A 22,199-nucleotide genomic window follows, 5' to 3' on the forward strand; every position below is an offset into this window, starting at 1 on the left:
CTGTTAGCACAAGCAAACAGTACTTTCATGATAACAGTAAGCTGGAGTCATATGTACAGGGCAGGAGCCAGTTGTGTTTGGTGCCACACACACACACAGCATAAGTTAGGCCACAGACTTTCACGGTTAAGTCACTTTTTTGGGTTGTCAAACAGATGTGATGTGTTGGTCACCTTAATGTTTACCTCTCTGTTCATATAAATCACCTTGGAGTGGTTTAAGTAGGGTGAGTTGTTGGTTTTTTTTTTTTTTACATGTGAGAATTGTCTGTAATTTAGTTTGAGTTGTATGGTAGATGGAACAGGTGTATTAGATAATCCCCTTAAAGTGATTATATAAGATTAAAAAAGTGACTTCTTTTTAACAAACTCAGTTCATTTCCTGTGGGCTAGAAGATTTAGTATAATCATTTAATCAAGCAGAGAGATTTACTTTCTCTCTACCTGGTTGCAGAGCAATAAAACAGTAGGCTGGAAGGGCAGGCAGTAGTTTGAATCACCCTAAGTGCCAGGAAAAAAAGGAGGGGGGGAAAAAAAGAATAGATGAGACCACAGAATCCTCCAGCCTCAGGGATGCCATCCTGTGGTGGGAAGATGTGGGAGGGAGGGTTGGTGTTGGATCAGGCTAAGCATGCCTCCATGTCAGGTCACTGGAAAAGTCTGTTGACATCTTGGTTGGGGTTTCAGATTTGGTGGCTTGTTTCTGGCTGCTTTGTGTTGTGGCAGGTATCATGGTCAAAAAAACAAAAGGGTAAGAGGCAATGGAATTTTCACTGCTAGGCCATTAAGATGAAGTATTCCAGAGATCCGAGTGCTGAACCCCAGTATGGTTTTGGGGAATGTGCAATCACTTGATAGACAGTAAACGTGTGTGATTGAGGGATTGTGTTTATGCCCCATCTGCTCAGGATTCATCAAAACGTCTCCAGACTTGACACAGTACCATGAGGGCTACGGTCCCTGCATCTGTTATGAATAAAAGTCATGAACCCAAGGTGGCACCGTGATTTCTTTTTTCCTTTTGAAGATCTTCGAGTGTAGAGTTGCCTTCAACTCTGGAATTAATTGCTCGAGTGTGCAAGGTTATCCAGAGACCCACTCAGCTGCAAAAATAGCTTATGCTCCGTGAAGAATTAAGTTACTGCACTTTCCACTTCAGTTTCACAAGTTGCACTGGAGATCGTGCGACAGATCTGCTTTTTGAAGTGGGAGCAGAAGTCTGTGCTGCTGAATACCTAAGCTTTTGTTGCAGTAGTGGAAGGAATAATCTTTTCTAATAGTGTGTTAGCCTCATTCAGTGGAAACCTAACGTCACGTTTCTGCAAGACACAATGGGAAGTTCTATACGTGAGTTTAAAAGCTGATGTTTTTATGCCTGCTGCTTTGTGGTTGTGTTTTGGGGCTTCCCACATTACATATAGATTAGCCCAGCTTTGCTGAGATCTATATAATGACTCTATTGACTTTGCTTCCTTATTATTTTTATTGAAGAGTTGTGGTGGGATAACTGCTTGTACCATGGATTAACTTGAGGGATAAATCTTCATCTTTATGAAAAATGACCAAAGTAATGCAAATTAGTTTTAATGCTTTTTGAAACAAGCAAGTCAAAAATTCTTAATTGAGAATCCTCAGAAGGAGAAATACAAACTACTAAAGGATCCAGCTGTTTTTCACTTTCACGTGGTGCTATTAGGAAGAGAGAATATTGAAGGAAGAGAGAATATTGAAAAGCTGTGGATGCTTGATTTCAGATCCAGAGTGCTAGAAAATAACTTTAATTCAGAAGTGATTGGATCAGAAGGTGTGTGTTGCTGACCAAGTATACAACTGTGAAAAAGCTGTATGATTTTGAAAGCAGAGACTTTTTTCAGATTGTGTCAAAAAAAAAAATCATGAATTTTTGTTTTCCATTCAAATCTTCACTCCTCAAATTCCCTCCTTTGGACCTGAAGTACAAAGTTCTCTAGATCTGTACTGAACAACAAATCTAAGAAAAAAAGCCAAGGTTGTCATTTCTGCTTGCTTGATGTTTCCTGCATCTGATTTTTGTCTGTGGATGGCTGTAGGCCTCCAATGCTTTCCTTTGTCATCTGCTGAAGCCTGGTACTTTCTCTCTGACCTTCCTGCCCCTGCGTTTGGGAGACGGAAATCTGCCGATCCCGTAATCACTTCTTGCTACTTAGCCCTTGACAAGCTCTGAAATCAGCAGGGTTAAATTGCTGCCAGCATTGACATTTCCTGCCCCAGCTGAGAGGGCTCTTTTCTGGGGGAAAAAGGAGCAAACACAAGCCAGAGCCCAGAATGGCCGAGAAAGGGTGAGAACTGGCAGTCCTGCAGTTCTCAAGCTGCAGAGATGTTCCCTTAATTAGTGACACGCGGTTAAACCCGTGTCTCTGTCCAGGGTCGTGACACCTTCGAGGGCAAAGTGCTCTGAGGCTTGTTGCATGCAGGTATGGGACAGAGGTCCCCGTTGTTGGGGGAGAAGAGAGAAGTGAAGTCAAGGACTGAGCCCCCTGACAGCGTTTTGTAGGGTCAGGAGGAGCATGCTTGACCCAAGGGGTAACAGGAGAGGTCTAGTTAGAGGTCAAGAGTCAGAAACAAATGCCTGTGGGAGGATGAAGCGTGCAGCCGTGTGGCACTGAATTGCTGTGTTTGCATCACCAGTCTCTCCACAGAGCTGCAGGTGGGGACGTGCTGATGGGACCTCGCCACAGTTGTGATGGTGGTGAGTTTTCTGTAGCTCCCCAGGGGATTTATGCTGACAAGTTGTTGTCTTGAGGTTCTTTTACCACTTTTTTCCTCCTATGCTTATGTCTGATCAGAGCACTGGAGACTCCTGAATTTCTTCCCTGCCATGCTGAAAGCCACATGAGATGCAGTTATCTACAGAGCAGCCTAGCAGCTGGAAAGGGTCTTTTAGGGAAAGGGTCCTTGGGAACCCTGCGTGCTTTGTCAGGGACTGGCAGCAGCTTCTAAGTTGTGTACAAAAAATGGTATTTCATTTGTAAGTACAGGTATAAGCCATGTGAAATAGATGCACAGCTTCATATGAAGATATGAAGAATGCACCTACTTTGTGATCTGCTGTCCTTGAGAGATGCTAAAAGCTAAGAGGAAGCTGCTGGAGGTGTTTGTAGTGGGTGGAAAAGCTTCTTTGGTATCGGCATTTCTTTCCTAATGAAGTGTGATGATAGCAGCCAAAGAGGGAATTCTCTTGAAACCATTTATGGAAGATAACTGTGGGAGAGGGCAGGTAGTCTGCCTTCCCACAGCTGCTTGAAAGCTGGAGAAAGAGCCTGATGGCTTTTTAAACCTCTTTGCTCTGAGCTGCCTCATCTCTAATCAGGCATCCATTAAGCGAAGCGTGAACCTGCATAGACCAACTTACTCTTGGCCTGTGTGAACTCCCTTAACTCCAGCTGCATTGCCTTAACCGTGGCTCCTGAACTTTTCTTTATGGATGTTGAATGTGAACCAGACGTCAGCTTAGGAGAAGTGGTGATGAAAATGATGAAACACTAAAAGAATTGAGGATTTAAACCTTTATCAGCAAATATATTTGGGAGTTGAACTCTTACTTCTGTAAATGTTGTGTCCCTTGCCACTGCCATTTGATGATCTGGATCTAAGAGTTTAGTCAGTGAGCAAAGGTCCAATCTCCTTTTGTGAGTTCTTTGCCCTTGGTTGGACTTAAGGGGCGTGTGTCCTTAATCCTTCATCAGAAAGAAGTTCATGTTTCTATATCTGAAGCTGGACACCCGTTGGGCAAGAGCAGATCCTCCCAGTGAAGTGACGGATAAAAATGAAATTCGTTACTTGTGTGCATGTATTGAGAGGAGATGGGAAGCAGATGCTGCTGCTTCATGAGCAACTGAGAACCAGCCAGAAGAGCCAAGGAGCCCTTGTGTTACAAAGGGACCTCCAAAAAAAGAGTTATGTCCAGGCAGCAAGTTGCAAGCTGCCGAGCTGAACTGAGGGGCCACCGTGCACAAGGACATTTCTGTCCGTGTGTCAGGGGCAAACATCAATGCAGAAAACAATACTAAGCACTTCTCTACATCAAAGATGACCCTGAGAAGACCTGCCAAGAATGTGGCTGCATCTGCCTCAGCTCCAGCCATCTGAGGGTCTGTGCTAGGCATAGCCTTCAAAGCATACTGGAGCAGCAGTCATCACGGATTTAACAGGCTGAGAGCGTGCATGGATGGATGTGGTTTGGAGCTCATGGCATCACGCAGGAGCATCTCAGTCCACTGGGATTTTTTTTCTTTTTATTTCTTTGCCCCCCCTCCACGCTGTGACTTGGCTGTTAATTCTGAAAACAATACGAGGGATAACTAAAGAAGTTTTTTGGTATTGCTGCCAAGATAAATGCTCTCACTGTTTGGCTCATTATAGCAAACAAAATGCTCGTAATTATCCTCTGTGTCTCTGAGTTGGGGAGAGGCAGGTGCTTTAGAGAAGAAGCTTTGTTTGGAGGGCGTGTTGCTTCCGAGGACACGGAAAGTGGGAGCTGTTCACCCAGGAGTCATTTGGAAGAGGTGTCTGCATAGCCCTGCATAGGCTCGGGGTGGCGGCACCCAGGCAGGATGCAGGCAGCTCCGCATCTCCTGCACTTGCTTCTGCCACGCGAATGCCCTCAGGAAAGCCCAGGGTTGACTTCAGAGACCTGCAGCAGGGGTAGCGTGGTGGCAGCACACAGGATGGTATAATGCTATGCCTCATGGAGGGCAACAGCTAAAGAATACAGATCTTTCATGGCATCTTCTGAGACAAGCACACAGTGCTCTCCTTTTGAGACATTAATATTAAAACCAAGCAGGTCAAGTGTTTTGGTTCTCAGGAGTTCTGCTGTTCCTCCCTGGTAGAGTGACATCTGCATACGCTTTGGGGGTGCGCAAGCAAACTGTAGTGAAAAAAAGTAGTGAATCAAGCGTAAATGCACTCTTGAACTTTTCCTCGCACAGAGGTGACTATAACCAGACAGATAAAGCTGCAGAAAACGTCACCACGGGTAGCGAATGCTGACAAGGCACAGAGCTGTGCAGTTACTAAATATTGCTGTTAAATGTGCTCTCTTGTGCAAGACCTTGGAGGCCCAAATCTGCGGTTGAATGAGATGCTTTCTAAATTATTCATATGCTAACACAAGGCCAGCAGATTCAGTTAAATGCTGAAATACGTTGTTAATTCCAAAACACTTTCATTGGAATATTTGGGGTGGGGAAGCAAACCAAGAGATGCCAGTGATCTGCTTCACGGGAAGCTGAATGTTTGACTGACATGTGCCAAGACGATGCTCTTGTAGAAGACAGAGTAGAAGAAAAAATGATACAAGTAAGGCTGTGTTGATCCCCAAAATTGACGACTCTTTGCTTGTCTTACAATTGGCTGCTCACCTGGAGCATCCAAGAGTCCTTTATTTGGTTTTGGAGGCTTTTGTTTGTTTTGCTGTGTTGGTTTTTTTTTGTCCTGAGATCATCTTTGTGTCACTGGGAAGTCACTCTTTCAATCTTATTTATCTAGTGTTGCTCTAATTCATTGTTTTTTAAAGAAAACACAACATAAATCAAAAGTAATTTCACTACGTCTATTTTCAAATTGTGGGATTTTGTTTTCTGATGGTTGTGCTGCTGGCATGGCAACGCTGTTACTGTGCAAGCTTGGAAAATAAGAAAGCCTGAATTATCAGTATTATTATAAATAGTTATTAAAGTTGACAGGATTTTAAATGTTGTTATTAACATTCTTAATGTTAACTTCAGGGTAGAGTGAGAGGATAAAATGTGGCTCTGGCTGTCTGGCAGCTGGAGGGAGTTGCCAGTCTGGCTGCAGCACCCTGCAGGACCATCCACAGCTGGACTTCTATCACCCTTCCTCAGTCCTTCCTTACCTTAGGAAGCAGGGGGAAAAGAAACTGGTTAAGTCTCCTGAACCTTAGCTGCTTGCATGGATCAGTTTTCTTGAGCGTTAGTGGCTTTATGTAGGGTGTTAACAAGGCATTTCACTTGATAGGTGAACGCTTCAAAGGTGAAGCTTGTACCAGAAGCATGCATCCAGATGCACTTGCTAACTACTAGGAAAAGTCTAAGGACACAGGGCAAACCATTTCCTTTATGTGAGATTTTAAAATGTGGTAAAAATGGCAATGTATCCACAAAACAACAACAACAAAAAAAACAGATTTTGTTACACTGAGAGCACGTAATTTTTACAGGACCATGATTGCATCTTCACCTGTAAATGTAAGTTGAGGGGTACTCAACAAATATGATATGAAACATTTGAGTTAAACACAGAAATCCTATAATTGTTTGCTTTCTGCTTAGTTTTTGTGTTTTGTGTGAAAATCTTTAATTTTTAAAGAGCAAGTCTGATATGAATGTGAAGATTGGTGCCAAAACACATCTGTTAACAGCTTTTAATCTTCACGTTTGACAAAGCGTACAGACATGGACAAATTGTAATTTACATGATGAAACCACAGGGTGATGGATTGCTGCAGTGGCATGGAACGGCACAGAAAGGAAATAAATTTCACAAGATAAAAGGAAGGGTTTGGAGTGCATTTACTTCTATTATAAGCTTTTACAGGGTATGTGCACTACAATGTACTACCTGGGTTCAAATCTACTGGAGTAAATCCTCTTCAGCAAATAAAGCTTTCTTTGGGACTCAGCTTTATTAGAAAGGAGATTATTTGGTTTTGAGGGTCATTCTAGAGTAGAGTTTGAATGAACTTGAGTTGCTTTCCAAGATAAACACAACCCCAGAACAAAGCATATCTGGGTTTACTGTTACATACAATGGTGTTTTAAGAGCTTGCACCTGGCATGGCAGAGTGAACATGAAAAGCTTGTGAAGAATTGCCAGTGCAACATATGGCACATCCCTCTGACAGATCTAGAATTGGTCTGGACTGGGCGTGGGCCCATTGCCAGGGGTAAGGTTCTCATTGCAGCGATATGCAGCAGTTAAGCATTTATCACAGTTGTAACGAGGTGTAATTACTCGTAATCTTTCCCGAAACTCTCTCTTACAGGCGATCTCTATTTGTGCCTTCCGGTTGCTTCTCTGAAGCCATAAAATGGCAAACCCGGACTGGTGAATTCCCACTTCGTCTTCCTCTTCACCTGCAGTTGTATTGCAAAATAGGAGCTTACCTGTGGGTTGTGTCCATCATGAGCTATGGCTCCTCTAGGCAGTTGCTGCAGGCTGAGGTTTGAAGGAACTGGTGTTCTGTCATTTGGCATGATCAGTTTTTGGCATCTGCTCAGTTTTGTGTAGAGTTAGAAACCTGTATAGGAAAGGAAGCAAAACCCTGTTTGTTTTTGAAATCATGCGGGGTCTTTGTTCAAAGGAAGCGTGCGGTGTCTAATCTGAGTGAGCGGCCGGTGTCTTCGTAGCGCGGTTCGTCTGCCATGGAACGTGGGAAAGTGGCTTCGGTTTCCCATGCATCTGCTGGGATTCATAAAGATCAACCCGATGAAATATCAAAGCGGGGCAGATGCTGTGAGGTTGCAGCCGCTCGGCGCGGATGGGGAACCTAAGATGGGAAGGCGCCTCCTGGGTCACAGCCTGGCTGGTGATTTTTCGTAACATTCTACCATGCAATCTCTTTCATAAAACTTCAGCTTTCTATTGTAGTGTTAACGGAGCTCCCTGGCCCACTTTACACTGCTCTAGCACCTGGCTGGTCCTATGAACCTCTTGCTAATTTTCTTCTCAGGCAGGATGCAGAGCATTTTTGTGAGAGCAAGCAGTGGTGGGACAAGCTGGGATCTGCTGACGAGCCTCCAGTAAGTGTGGAGGTCCTGGCGCCTACTGTGGGGTGACATGAGAAGGGTTTTTTGTCAGAAAAAAATGACAATGTGGGGGTTCCTCCAAAGTTCTGTCTCTGGGTATGAGATGATGTTTTGTTCCCCCCCCGCCCCTCAACTTTTTTTTTGTTGTGCAAGGACTGAACCATCTGGCTGGCAGATGATACCTTTACATTTGTCTGTTTTCAGTTTTCCTCCTATAAATCATCTGATTTAGCTGTTTTCTGTTGCATGAGCTCTTCCCAGCACTTGAACTAGCTCTGCTTTAAAGCCATGCTGCCCCAATGGGGAGTTTTCTGCTGGGGCTCCTGCTCCTGCTGTGCCTCCCAAACAGGCATGCTCTGAAGCCTCCAAATCAGATTCCCCCGCCACCGCAAGCAGCTTTCCGCACTGAGCGCTCTACCTCCTTTTGCTCTGCTAAAATGGGCTCCGTCTCGCCTGCTTTTCTACACGATGTCTTCACAGAAAGCAGCATTTGTTTGGTTTGCTCTGCGAGGATATGTTCGATTGGCCTCATGGCTCTGCGGACGGCTCCTCTTCTAGGCAGGATTCCCCTATCGTGGGGGCTTTTGTGAGGGCTTGAGACCACGTGTGCTCCTGCCACAGTGCCATGAATTCTTGGTTTTGTGAAGTCCCCGAGAGGCTCGGCTCAGCCAGCAGGACAAGGGACAACCGTTCTTTGTCCTGTGTGCTCGGTGCAGCATGATGGCGAAGGATTTTGTCTTGGCCAGACATGTGGTGGTTTCTGACGGCATCTTCCCTGTTTGCCTCATTTGCAGGGAGCTATTTCTTGGGATCTTAACTTATGTCTCAGAGCTGTTGCAGGCCCTCTGTTTGGAGTGTGTATGAAGGCATCTCGTTTCCTTTCTAAAAATTAAAGTGGCTCTTGTTGACAGCAGCAAGCTCAGTTGCCCTGAATGCCTGAGCAGTTGTAGCTGAACCCTGGAGCTGCAGATAAGCAGGGTACAGATGATGTCTGAATACTGCTGGCCAGCCAAAATCCAGCTCCAAGCTCTCTAAACCACAGAAAATTGTCCTTCTTTCTGCTCAGTTTCCTTGCCTGTTGAAGAGAAACTGTGGTCTTTCTGAAGTTAGCAGAAAGATAACAGGTTTCTATCCCCAATCTCTTTTTGTAAGAAAAGAGATTTTAAAACTCTGCTGCTATTATTGGCAAAGCTATCCTGTTCCCAGGGATGTCAGGAGTTGGAGATTTATCTGGAGCCAGCGGTGGTGCCTGGGGAAAAGCACGAGCACACAGCAGGTGATGGGGTCACTTCCTGAGGATGTTCTCCCACCTTTTAAAAACCGCTGTTCAGACTGGTGGAGATGGATGTGGTGCTTCTGAATGTGGTAGTTCTGTGTGGATCTTTCTTCCACAGATTTTCATAGTCCTGAGCGTGGGGGGTGTTGGGTGTGTGTGTGCATGCTAGTAAAAGCTATTGCTTGAGCTTTTTCCACCATTCCCTGGAGTTGATGAAAGCTTTCAGCACTGGAGATCCGTGACAGAGTTGCAGCCCTCTATTTAATCTTGTGCCAAGAGCCGATTATGTGACGGGTTTTCTTTGTTTTTAGATCGCTGCTTACTAGTTCCGTGTGCTGCCAAACAATTTTGTACCAGAATAGGCAGTGAGCAGTTGTGCTTTCTCTATAGTCCTCATGCTGTGATGGGCTTCTCAATAGCAAGGCTGTTATGTGCGGTACAGGGGCTTCCTCAGTTTGCCTCTTCTCAGCCTTCTCATTCTCTCTGCCACAAAACCTGTTCCTGGCAGCCGGCAGAGATGTTCCACTTGTACCGAATGACCTCTTCTCTTCCTTGTGTGTGTGTCTCCTCCCCTTGGCATGGTCTCGGATCATAACCTATTTAGAGCACTCTGTAAACGCCTTAAAAGAAGTAGCAAGTACATTGCTTAAAACTCTAGAGACTGTTTATATTTTGTCAGCATATCTCCTCTGATCCTGTCCTAATTTTCCATTTTCACATACATTTATCAACCCTCAGACTGGCTCCTGGGGGAGACTGTTTGGTGCCTCAGATGGACCCACCACATGGTCAGTACCAATACGTGGTGCTAGCACTAATGCTTCTCAGGCCAACTGTGTGGAATTTGTTTCAATGAGTATTTTGAGGCTGGGCCAGAGAGTGAATCAAACGCGAATGACCATGAGTCACTTCTGAAAACGGCCCTGTTGAGGGTTCAGAGGTGACTTGCCTGCTGCAGATAGCTCCGCCTGCACGGGCCACAGTGCAAAATCGCGGGTATGTTGGCTTTCAGGGTCCTCCAAGCTTGTCTTTTGGCACTCTGTGCCAAGAGGCTGCCACCTCCATCAATCGTGGCTACCTCTGTGGGGAAAGAGCCACGCTATTTAGCGTGGTGGGTGCTGAGTATAAATGAAGCTGGGTGTCTGTCATGTAAATGTTGTGTTGCAGGGTTTGAATGTCAGATAAAGGAGATGGTCTGTCTGTGAGAGAGCCCTGCTGGGTGATTGTCAGGGAAGAGCCGAGGAGAGCAGCTGCCTTCCTGGGCTGCTCTTCATGGGTTTTGTGGGGGGAATATCAGCAAGCATCACATTTCTGCCACTTTTTCTTGAGAAAGCCCAGAGTTGTCGTCTTCAGTGTGTGTTTGAAGCAGGGCACGGGTAATGCAGCCTTGCGGTTTACCTTTTGGCTTGATCACCTTCACTAAGCTCAAATCCTGCATGTCCCCCTTGGGGTGCCTGTCCTTGCAGCCCAGGCAGAGGTCCCTCAGCATCTCTGGGGGTGCATGACAGTGCGGATTACATTCTGCAGAGGGGAGGACTGGCTGTGATCCTTGAGTAGCAGGTGTGCCCAAGGAAGTAAGCCAAAATCCTCATCCACAACCTAGATCTCTGGGACTGTGTACCTGTGGATCAGGCCTGATTACACCTCCTTTGCACAGCTCCATTCCCACTAGCCCCCTGGTAAATGTGTTATTGTTTTGGTTTTTTTGGTTGTTTGTTTGTTTTTGTTTTTTTGTTTTGTTTTGTTTGCTTTAGTGACTGAGGACTAATTTTCTTCTCCCTTCTCCTTTTTCTCTTTTAAAGGTGAACCCCACACCACAGGGTACAAGAGCACTGCTGAAAATGATGTACTGCCCGCACTGCCGAGGTCTGGTATCGGTGAAGCCCTGTTACAATTACTGTTTTAATGTCATGAGAGGCTGCTTGGCCAACCAAGGGGATTTGGACACCGAGTGGAATACCTTTATGGGTAAGGTCCCATTAAAACTGCATGTAAGGATCCCTTGATATTGTTTCCCCCATCTGAATGGCTTTTAGGAGCAGCCATGTGTGCTACAGCAGATTTTTAGGTGTTTGATAGAGATGTGGAAGAAAGTGATAACCTATGTAGAACAAAGCTTTTGTAGTTCACATTAATTTCTAAATACGCGAGACTTTCATTGCACCAGTGACCTCCATGGCAGGAAACTAGGCAGATGGAGCTGCCATGTGCTTGTAGGCCGGGAGTGTCTCTTACTGCTGGAGCAAGCCCAGCTGTGATGTATCTCCTCTGTCTTGATTCATTACAGTGTCCAAAAATGTGAAGGCTGAGGTAAATAAAGACCAAATGTCAGTTAGAAATAGGGAAACAGTGTCCCATTTTGGTGCAGAGACTTGCTACCTCTACAGCCATGTTGGTTGGATGGTTGGTCCATACTGCCTTTGGATCTGCTCTCCTCTCTTGCTGACTTGGCCTTTCGCCTCTGCTTCCAAGGACTCCCATTGTGCAGCCTTCCCATCCTTTCACTGGTTTCTCTCTAGTGTAGATGCAAGCTGTTTTTTTCCCATATGACTCCTTGTATGTTGTTGTTACCATACATCTGTTCTTCCTAAAGCCGTTTTTCTTGCTACACAGTCTGGGAGGCTCCATCAGCCATTGTGAGCTTTGGCTGTAGACCTGTATTTTATGTTAAAAATTTAAATGTAATGTGTCTAAAGCTGTTTCTAAACAGCTCATTTGGTGATAAGCTACCATCTTTGTTAATAGGCTGTATGTGGTGCTTTGCAAATACTTTTGTCATCGTCTTCCTCCTGTTTATTTCTCTTACATGCTTATAAATGTTATTATTTGATATATGCAGTAGATTGACTAGTCTAATATATGAGTAGACTGAAATATTAAATGCTACCTTGGGTCAAGACTGCAGAATTTGCGACACATCACATTTTTGGGGCACGGGCAAGGTAATGTTAAATGTTTTCATTTGTGCTCCTTTTCAAGGAGCTTTGATTTATCTGTGAAAGCATCTTTTGGGAACAGTCACTTCACTACGCTTTTAATATGTGATGAAATGCACATGTGAAGTTTCTGCAGCTACTGACAAGGCTGTGGTACTCTTCCAATCCTGCTCTTGGAGGGAAAAAAATTAAAAAAAAAAAAAAAGCTGTTAGAAAAAATTTCCCTTTCATTAAACTGTGAGATAAAAAAGGGAAATTGCTGATAATTGGTGTCTCAGGCTAGATTTAAATTGTAGAACTTGTGTTTTGTGTACAGGCTTTTCATTTAATTGCTTGTGCCAACTGGATGTATGAAGGGTATTATTTCAGAAGGTGTTTTTTTGCCTGTGTGCTCCATATAGGGAGTTAAATGTGACACTAAATTGGGTTTCCAAGTCATTCTCTGGGAGGCTGTCATTCCTACCCCCTGCCCCCCCATTCCTGCCAGCCGTCTTTCTCATGAGAATATTAAGTATTTCAGCTACAATTGTTGCTGAAATAGCTCAAAGCCAGGAGACTTGCAAACATCTAGTCCAAGTAGAAAAGAGGAATCCCATGAAAGAGAAGGGCATAATGCCAGAAAACAGACAAAAGCACAAGCAGCTAATTGCTGTAGGTGGTATGCAACTAAAAACAAAACTTGGGGGAAGCCAGCAAGCCCTGTCACACGAGACTGATCAGGGACTACATACAATAATTAAGATTATTAAACAAGACAAAATAAATAAGTGCAATTCCAGGTTGGAAGCAAAGCTTTCTTCTTGCAGTGCTTTCTCCCTAAGGGCTTCTTGCCCACTCATTACTCAAGTACGGTATTACGTTTTGTTACATTTACTGGCACTATTTGCACTTGTGGTGGAGCGCAGATACCAAAAACTTAAGCTGTGCTTTCTTCAGTCAATTTAATAACTGAACAGGTGCTGCTTATGTTGCAGATTTTATTTTCCATCTCAATTTGACACTTGAGGCAAACTAAATTAAACAGATCTGGTGTTTGGGGGGGGGCATATGTGACAAATGTCCTTTGCGTGTTTTTAAGTTTAAAAGCAAACAAAAAAAAAAAACCCAAACAACTCACTTGCATGTGCTTGTGCTTAATCCTGGTTTGCATTGTGGGCGTAAATACTAAGCTATGATAATTTGTGTGCCAAAAATAGATTTTGAACTGAGTGAAATAATTTAAAGATAGTTAAAGAGGGGAACTTGCAATAGATACTGGAAGTATGTGTGAATTTGTGTGTATGTGTGTATAAAATATGCATCTGAATGTTTATGTGTACATGTTTCTGTTTTAAAAAAAAAACATGAATTTGTAAGATTATTTCTGACTATAGTATAGCTTAGTGTTTGTTTTTTATCATTGTCTTTCCTTTCTTTTCAGTAACCTTTATTTATCTCTGTCTTCATTGCCTGGTTATGCCCAGATTGACAATGTTTAATAGAAGAATAGCACCCCCAAAGTTAGTGGCTCTCTATGTAAGTCACTTATGTAAAGCTTTTCCAAACTGAGATGCTGAGTTTGTAGGCTCTTCAAGACAAAGACTTCCTCCTGCCTTACTTTTGCAAAGTACCATTTAAGGTTGCAATGTATGAAACAATGATTGAGTTGTACTCTTTTTTTCTAATTTAACTGTCTTTAAATTATTTTGCCATCCATTCTCGACACAATTGTACACCAATTAGGCAGGGGTATACTTTGTTTCAGACAAGCTTTGGGGTGGGGGTATATGTAAAAGCTTTCCTGAATTAACAATGTTAATCTCCAGTGCCTTTTCATGATTTTTTTTTTTTTTCCACAAAGGTTTACTCTGCTCAAAGATGTAGAATTCAGGCTCCCCATATACATATCTGGAGTACTACTTTGTGTGCAAAGAATTTTTTCCTTTTAAAAAAAATGATTGTTGTTAATGAATGGTCAAGGTCTTCCCCCTCCTTCCCTCCCCTTTTAAATCAGATCTTGGGGTTAAGGCTGAAAACTGCCTTTTGTTCTTCAAGTCAGACAGTGAGGCTGAAGATGTGGGTTTCTGATTATTGGTGGCACAATGCAAAAGAATTGCTTTCCTTCATGAGTGCGAGGTGCTTTGTCGCCAAGGATTGTCTCAATGCCAGTAGCAAGGACAAATGTATGCAGGAGGAAAAGGGTCTTTAAGGGATGATGCTATATGGTGTGGTGTTTTTTTTTGTTGTTGTTTTTTCACCTCTCCAAATCCACTTCTGTGTCCCCAGCACAGTAAGGAGAGACAGTCTTTGTCATGCTCTCTGTTTGTAATAAATGACCAGCATATGTTTTTGACTCTGCCAGACTTTTTTTGTGAAGTAGATCAAACTTGCGGAGCCACCTTGCCGTGGCTTGTAAGTGTCAGTTATTTTGAACCGGAGCTGGGGAGGGGGAGCGGGGAGGAAAATCTTTCTGGGAGACAAGTTACACCTAAGCTTAGTTTATGGTTTTAGTGCTACTTGCCTCCACTCTCAAGTGCTAATGTTATCTTGAATCCCAGCCAACCTTATTAATGTCAAATGTGGCTGCCAGAGGGAATCTACTGTTCACTATGACTGCTGGTGAGGGCACCAGCCAGCTCCTGGTGGGAGGTAAAAGTTTGCAGGATCACCCCCAAATCAAGACTGTGGGCTGGGTAGAGTCCCCTATTCCTCCCCCCCCCCGCCCTTTTTAATGAAAGTTTATTTCATTTAGTGCTTCTTGTCAGTATCTATCACTGCTCCTGAAGAGCTACAGTTGAATATATTCTCCAAGGGCAATTATTACTTTCCTTATCTTTTATAGCCAGCTTTGGCAGCTCTGCTGGAGTCCGAATGCATTTTCTATATCAGCAGTCAAAGCAGTGGCTGCATTCCTTTGCTGTGATACATGTAACGCCATGGCACCATCGGTAACAAAGGACCCAATTCGCTCTACATTCCCATGGTCTTGTGTATGGCCTGCCCGGCTCAAAGTTTACAAAGACGCCAAACAGCCAGAAGAATTGGGGTTTATGTTTCCTTTCAGTCTTTCACAAACACTTTATTGATCTGCGGCCTTTCCTGGCCACTCAGAGAATTAAGTAGTTACAAAATGGAATGATTTTCTTTTTTTAAAACTATGCATTTTTGTGTTTTATTATCTGTCTATTCATAATATTTTTATTTGAAATGAGCGGCTTCCTCCAAACTGCGATGGGATGTTCTTTATGTGCGTGAAAAACCCCAAAAGCTTTGACAATGATGAACACATTTAAGTTGTGCTCCACTTGTTTACAAAAGTCTCCATTTGGTAGCACATCAAAAGCATTTTTCTCTCCTCCGGCACAATGGTATATTCATGCTAGTAGTCATTACTCAGAGATTTGAAGCATCACTTTATTGGAGCCCACCACAATACAGTCTAAGACTCTTTGTTTCATTTGTTATCACCTTCTTTAAAAAAAATGCATTTATTTCAGACCTGTTTGTAGTCACTGACGGCTAAATTCCAGCCATGCCCTGCAGCGGCTCTGTCATTAATGCTGGTTGTGTGCATCTGAGGGGTGAGGGTGTTTCCTGGGGCTTGAGCTCCTTGTGGGTTTCATCCCTAAGCATCCCTTGGGTGGCACCACTGGTCTTCACTGATGCTGCAGCTCCTCCAAAGGAATTTTTAGGGTGTCTTGATCCCCTGATCAGTCCTTAATTAATGCCCAGCAAATATTTAAAACAGAGTTGTCTTTAAGGAGTGGATTTCCAGGCTCGGAATGCTTCTGCAACTTGTGTGGTGTTTTTTGAGTTGAATTTTTGGGATTTATTTTTATTATTTTTTAAATATGCAAGTAGCTAAATTGCATATTTTAATTTTTTTTTAAGTGTAGCTTGAAAGGAATTGGACGTGCAGGCAGAGCTATTAGTAAATGTTTTAGTGCTTGGAGTATCTTTATAGGACTAATTGGTAACTGAAGCCCACAGAAATTTTCTGCTTGTTGAAAGTACCTTCTGCACTTAGGAGAATGAACATCACAAGAAACTCTTTTCAAGAGAAATTAATAGACTGAATGTAAAACACTCCATTCTTCCTTAATGGAAGGGAACGGGTGTATCCTTGGGAGTGGGGAGCCACTCCTCGGGACAGGGCTTCCTTGGGGGCTGTAGGGGCTGTTGTGCTCACCTCTGCATCACACAGGCTAGGAAAATTAAAAAATATATATATATAAAAAAATGCAACTTCAGAGTTACAAGTTTGTGGCGTAGCAGCATGAAGCGACACAGGAGAGGAGAGCAGAAAACAGAGTGCTTCAGGAATTGAGGGGTTGCAGAGAAAACTGATGTTAAGTAAAGGTTGTGATGGGCAAGAAGAGGTGACTGTCCAGCACAAGACACGGGCCTGCAGGTGCCATTTAGGGGAAGCTCAGAGAAGGCTTAAATTAAATGCAGTGCAGAGTGAAATCTTTAATGCCAATAATAATTTCCCAGAGGAAGTGATGGAAGTACAGTAGCTGCCATGTTTAATGATGTATTTGAAGAGTACGTGCGTGTCAGCACGGGAGGACTGAGCCCGTGTTGGCTGAGGGACTTTTCCATCTCCCCTTGCATAGAACACATGTCATATATATCATTAGTGCACAGCATTTGTCCTGGTCTCCTGCACTCTCCCTTGTGTCCATGTAATGCCAGACCATACAGTCCCATGTCTTGGCTGCCTCCAGACAGCCAAGTCTGTAGCCCTCTGTAAGGGAGAGGCCGTGGCAGTGGTGCTCTTGGACCCTTCTGTGTCAGTGTCTGATGGTCAGGACTGGCACGACGAAGCCGGTGGCTCTCTCTCTTTCAGCTCTGAAAGCAGTCTTTAAAAACAAGTGACACAAGGAAACCTTTAATAAATAAGTATGGAGAGGAGGGTTTTAGTAATGCTAGTTTTCGTGGGAGTAGCTGATTACAGACTACATTTTGGCAGACTGCAAAGGCTCTCCCTCACTTAGCGCCGCTTTTGATGTGTATGAGCCCACGGCCGAGTGCTGGCAGCCCAGTAAGTGCCAGCCAGTCCGGTGAAGTTATAGGTGCTGGGAATGCAGCACAATGTTTCCTGCAGACGTGCGCTAGTCAGAAGTGATGCTGTGGTGGTTAACATCTGTGCACTGCCGTGGCACCCGCGTGGTTCTCGTTGGCCAGCCCTGCTGGGCTGGTCATGGCCACGTCTTGCCTTGATGTCTTCGTGCAGAGCAAACTAGTCGCTTGTTCACATCGGATTGTGTGGAGTTTCAAATGCAACACCACACTGCCTTTTATGAGTGATGGGGAGGGGATGTTGTTCTGCTCAGGAGCATGCTTGAAATGCATGTTTTGGAGCAGAGGGTCTGTGCATCCCCGTGTGCTTGATGTGTGTTATCCTTGAAGCAGCTCCATTAAAAGCTTTCATTTCTCTTTGTGTTAGATTCGATGCTGCTGGTAGCAGAGAGGCTGGAGGGGCCTTTTAATATTGAGTCAGTCATGGATCCCATTGATGTGAAAATTTCAGATGCAATCATGAACATGCAGGAGAACAGCATGCAGGTGTCTCAGAAGGTAAATGGGCAGTGGGGACACTGGCTTTATTTGTCCAGTATATTTCCCTCTGGGTTCTGAAGAGGAGGTCTCTCGTGAACTCCCATTTTGTAAAACTGTTTCCTTCTCTTGCATAGGTTTTCCAGGGTTGTGGCCAGCCAAAAACACTTGCACAAGGTCGAACCGCTCGCTCTGTCTCTGAAAGTGGTTTCAGCGCTCGCTTTAGACCATACAACCCAGAGGAGCGGCCAACTACAGCCGCTGGCACGAGTTTGGACAGGCTGGTGAGTGCCCTGTCTGGCCGGTACTGTGCAGGTGCTACTCCCCCATGTAGCGTGGTGTGCTTTTTCCACTTGTAATTTATAGTTGTTGGTTGGTGGTTTTCTCTTTTCTTTCTTAAATATTCCTTGGCTGCCTTAAACTCTCTGAGGGGTGTAATCTGTCCATGGCTCTGGATGTAAATTACCTCAATGCTTGTGTGTCAGAAAGTGCCTGTTTAAAGGCTTTGCTTATGAGTAATATGTGTTTGAAGAGTGGTGTTTAATTTTGTATTAAAAAGTAAATCAACCATCAAAACGACGCAACTTTACATGCAGCCTAAAGATCTGGCCTGTACACGTCTGTTAGGATAAAAATACCTTTCCAGCTTCACTTTTAATGAGTGTTTGGTATTCTGGATTATGCCTTTTTCTTTTTTTTAATAGGTTACTGATGTAAAAGAAAAGCTGAAGCAAGCCAAAAAATTTTGGTCATCTCTCCCTGGCAACATTTGCAACGATGAAAAGATGTCTGTAGGCACTGTCAACGAGAACGAGTGCTGGAATGGGAGCGCCAAGAGCAGGTTTGGAGAAACCCCTGTACTGGGTGAACGCTCCCCCTCAGTTTGTCCCCGTATGCTGGCCTAACACCATGAGCCTCTGCTCTTCCAGGGCTCACACACATCTCCCCTGAGCCTGGCTGCTCCCTTGGCTCATCTTCTTGTAGGCAAGAGAGCTCGAATGCAAAGCTAAAGGGTTGTCTGAGCTCTATGTGGTGGTTTGTTTTAAAAGATAGCTAGATGCGACATCTCTCTTTGCACTTAGGACTCTTACTGACCACTGGCAGGTCTGGGGAGGTGAGGTGTACAAAGCCTTGGCTAAAAGACTGGAGATGCTCACGTTGTGTTGTTGCATCAGTGCCCCCACTTTGTGCTTCTTGCGTGATGGTTACCAGGAGCTATTTCTGGGTTTCTTGATGAGCAAGGACAAAGGAGTTGGAGGCCGGAGAAAGGTCTGCTCCTCTGCTGGTGAGGACAGTGGCACAATGGGACCAGTGGTTTTCATGCACACTTTTTGTGGAAAAATAGTTACGAAACCACTTTTTTTTGTTAGGGAAGAAATTACCAACACATGAATAAGCCAAAGGATTTCTGTCATATGGTTTATGTAACTGTAACTTTTATTTTGGAAATAGAAGGGTTTTTTTTTCCTGTTTGCTTACTGAGGAAATAAGCAAAATCCAAGATGTTCGGTGTGTGTGTGTGTGTGTGTATATATATATATATATATATATATAAATATAAATATATATATATATATATATATAAAAGTCCAGGGTTTTCCAGCAGTTTTTCTTCATATTTACAGTTTTTGCTCTTAATATTTTGATATTTCTGGTGTGCAGGATTACTGCATAAATTTTGCACTGTTTCTTGGGTGCCTGAAACTGCATTGCTCAGCTAGCTTGATGGTTTGGGTCTCTGTCACAAGAAATGGGTCTGCCCTCCTGTCTGCAGGAACTAATGTTGGTACTGTAATTAAGCAAAAATAATATTTTCTTCTTCTGTTAAACAGTGATTTTTCTTGCAAGTCAGGTAATTGGAATTAGAAAGCAGTGTCATATATCTGGTCTGTAAGATAAAAGGAGTCATTTCGTACTCTGTAAGATGACACTACAAATGCCTGTTTCAGGAGATATATTCTGTTGGGTTTTATTGCTCAGTAGCTCATTTAAACCAGCAGATTGTCCTTGTGTTCAGATGTGTAGCGGTGCAGACCTGAGCATGCACACATCCTCAGGCAGAGTAGGATGGCTGTTGTCTACCAATAAGTTGGGTTATGTCATCTCATTTTCAAAATCACAGATGTTTTTCCTGCTGGAGTTATTGGAGAAACTGCATCTCGTGTCTATGTGGTGAGCAGTCCATATGTAGTACCGCAGCTTTATTGTTGAGGTGCATTATGCAAAGCCAGAATGACTCTTGCCTCCAACAGTTCCTGTAGGTTTCTCTGGTATAGCTATGACCCCAAAGGCTGTTTTCCCACAAGTGTCATCTAACTGGACATCAGGGCATCTCAATAGCTTGTGTTGCTCTGTTGCCTTGCAGCAAGCTGATTTATGCTGCTGTTAAGCCATTATTATTATAAACCCTAAATCTTCCTTTTTTCACACTGAGGAGAAAATTCCACCTCACCCCACCTCCCGCAGGTAAAAGGCGGGCATGTAAAGGGCACAGGATACATAAAAACACCGATTAATTTCTCATGCTAAGAAGCCAGAGAAGTGCTCCATGTGGGCTTGCATGCGGGAAGAAAGCATTAGGCTCAGAAAATCACCTGAGTGGAGAAGGGGGGTTGGCATCACTGAATTTCCACACTCTCACCCCTCAGTGTGGTCCCTGCAGAGCTGCAGCTCCAGTAACGTCAGGAATGGTTTCTTTTTAGATATGACTTTGCAGTGACTGGAAACGGCTTGGCAAGTCAGGTGAATAACCCAGAGGTGGAAGTCGATATTACCAAGCCAGACATGATGATTCGCCGGCAAATCATGGCTCTGCGGGTGATGACCAACAAGCTGAAGAACGCATACAGTGGGAACGACGTTGACTTCATTGACATCAGTACGTTTGCTGTTGTTTGCCTTTTGCTTTATTTTTTTTCTTCCTCCTTTTAATTGGAGTTCATTCTAACATGGGGTAGCTAGTTAAGCTTCAGCTATCCGTGAGTTAGTAAGGAGGGTGAGAAATTGCATGGCTGGCAGGCTGTGCGCAGAGTCTCGTAAATGCTGAAATACTGCCCGCTGTGAGGTGTCGGCAGTCTCCTTACACCAGGAGCATCACGCAGGCATCTGCATATTGTGCTTTTGTTTTTTTTCTTTTCCTTGCTGCCTTTTGCAAACAAAGCGTTGAGCTGCAGATGGCAGAGGGCTACAGGGTGTGTGTGTGTGTGTTTCCTGCAGGTGAGGAGAGCAGCGGGGAGGAGAGCGGCAGCGGCTGCGAGTTCCAGCAGTGCTCCCCGGAGTTCGAGTTCAATGCAACTGAAGTTACTGGAAGCTCCAACAAGAGTGATAAAAAAGCGAACACTTCTGCCGCTACCAGTAGCGGTTTATCACAAGCAGCCTTGTTCCTTAGCATTTTGTTCTTGGCCATGCAAAGACAATGGAGATAATTGTGCAGCATAGGGGGAAAAAAAGACTTATTATCAAAGTTAGAAGGCACCTGCTTTCACTTTTATACCATCTAGTGACTTTGCTTTTTAAGTTAATGGACAACAGTGTACAGTTTTTACTATGTTGCCACTGGTTTTAAGATACTGATTTTTTTCCCTTGCTATTCTGGGAATAACAGGAATGGGGCCTACCAGTCTGTCCTGTTCACCAAGAGTCCATGATAGAGGTGGATAACAGAAATGTATATACAAGCCTGTAGTTAGCTCTGCATTTGTCTTTATCACTTTTTTTATTTTTTATTTTTATTTTACCACATTTCTTACAAAAAGAAGAAACCCAGGGTCCTTTCTTGGCATGTAACAAGTATGTGTTTCTGAAATGAGAAATATCTGTACAGAAGCAGGTTTTATTTATCATGTTTATCTTATGGGGAAAAAATAATTACCAAACAAGCAGAAAACATGTTTCATGTAGTTAACTTCCCATTTATCCACGTAATGTTAGTTGCCTTGTCTGGAAAAAAGTGGAAGTAATTTGTCTTTATTATGCAGCGAAACAACACGAAGACAGAACTGGTCAGTGTGCCAAGTGCCCCATTTGCATAAGGTGGTAATGCCAGGAGCAGGCTGTACTTTCTTTACAGGATGTTTGGTTAAATTGGAAGAGACTACAGAAAATTCCAGTTTTGCAGATGCTAAGAAGAATTATCATTCGTTCCCCAGGATCCTTGCAATTAGCTGTAACTCATGTAGGTCAGTTCCTGAAGTGCATCTCCAGTGGGAATAAGGCATTAAACTTGTTCGGTTGGAAGCAACTTGTCGTGTCACAGATCCAAATGCCAACACGTGTCTTGTCTGCAAATTTGTTAGATGAATGCTGGATTATTTTTCTTCTATTTTTTATTTTTAGGAATACTTTGCCGGGGGGTGAAGGAGGGAGAACTGTTGGTTTTGTTTTAGCAAAAGTTTTGTCTCCTCTCTGACCAGGGGCAGAAGGGAAGGCTGGGCAGGGTGCCCTGTTGCACTGTTGCTGGCAGGGCCGAAGATGCCTCCTTTTTGGTGCTCTTGGTCCCCTGGGAGCCAGTGCCCGGGCACAGAGTGACTGCAGCTTTTCGAAGCTATGCAAGATGCCCATCTCTCTCTACGTATGCTTTTGCAGCTGGAACAGTGTTGTGGTACAGCAACTCATTAATAAAGGAAAAGTATATTTTTAAGAA

General features: G+C 43.8%; 1 protein-coding gene across 1 annotated transcript in view; it reads left to right on the plus strand.

Moving 5' to 3' along the window:
* Positions 1–21,797, plus strand: part of GPC4 (glypican 4) — a 67,906-nt gene extending 46,109 nt beyond the window's left edge. The window contains exons 4-9 of the mRNA XM_040572771.1: positions 10,886–11,051; positions 17,448–17,578; positions 17,695–17,841; positions 18,262–18,398; positions 20,260–20,435; positions 20,774–21,797. Coding sequence (XP_040428705.1) covers positions 10,886–11,051; positions 17,448–17,578; positions 17,695–17,841; positions 18,262–18,398; positions 20,260–20,435; positions 20,774–20,982 — 966 coding nt within the window. The 3' untranslated portion in view covers positions 20,983–21,797. The remainder of the gene's footprint in view (positions 1–10,885; positions 11,052–17,447; positions 17,579–17,694; positions 17,842–18,261; positions 18,399–20,259; positions 20,436–20,773) is intronic.
* The last annotated feature ends 402 nt before the right edge of the window (positions 21,798–22,199 follow it).

This window comes from Cygnus olor, chromosome 13 (genome assembly GCF_009769625.2).
Source record: "Cygnus olor isolate bCygOlo1 chromosome 13, bCygOlo1.pri.v2, whole genome shotgun sequence".
In the NCBI taxonomy this organism is placed as follows: Eukaryota; Metazoa; Chordata; class Aves; order Anseriformes; family Anatidae; genus Cygnus; species Cygnus olor.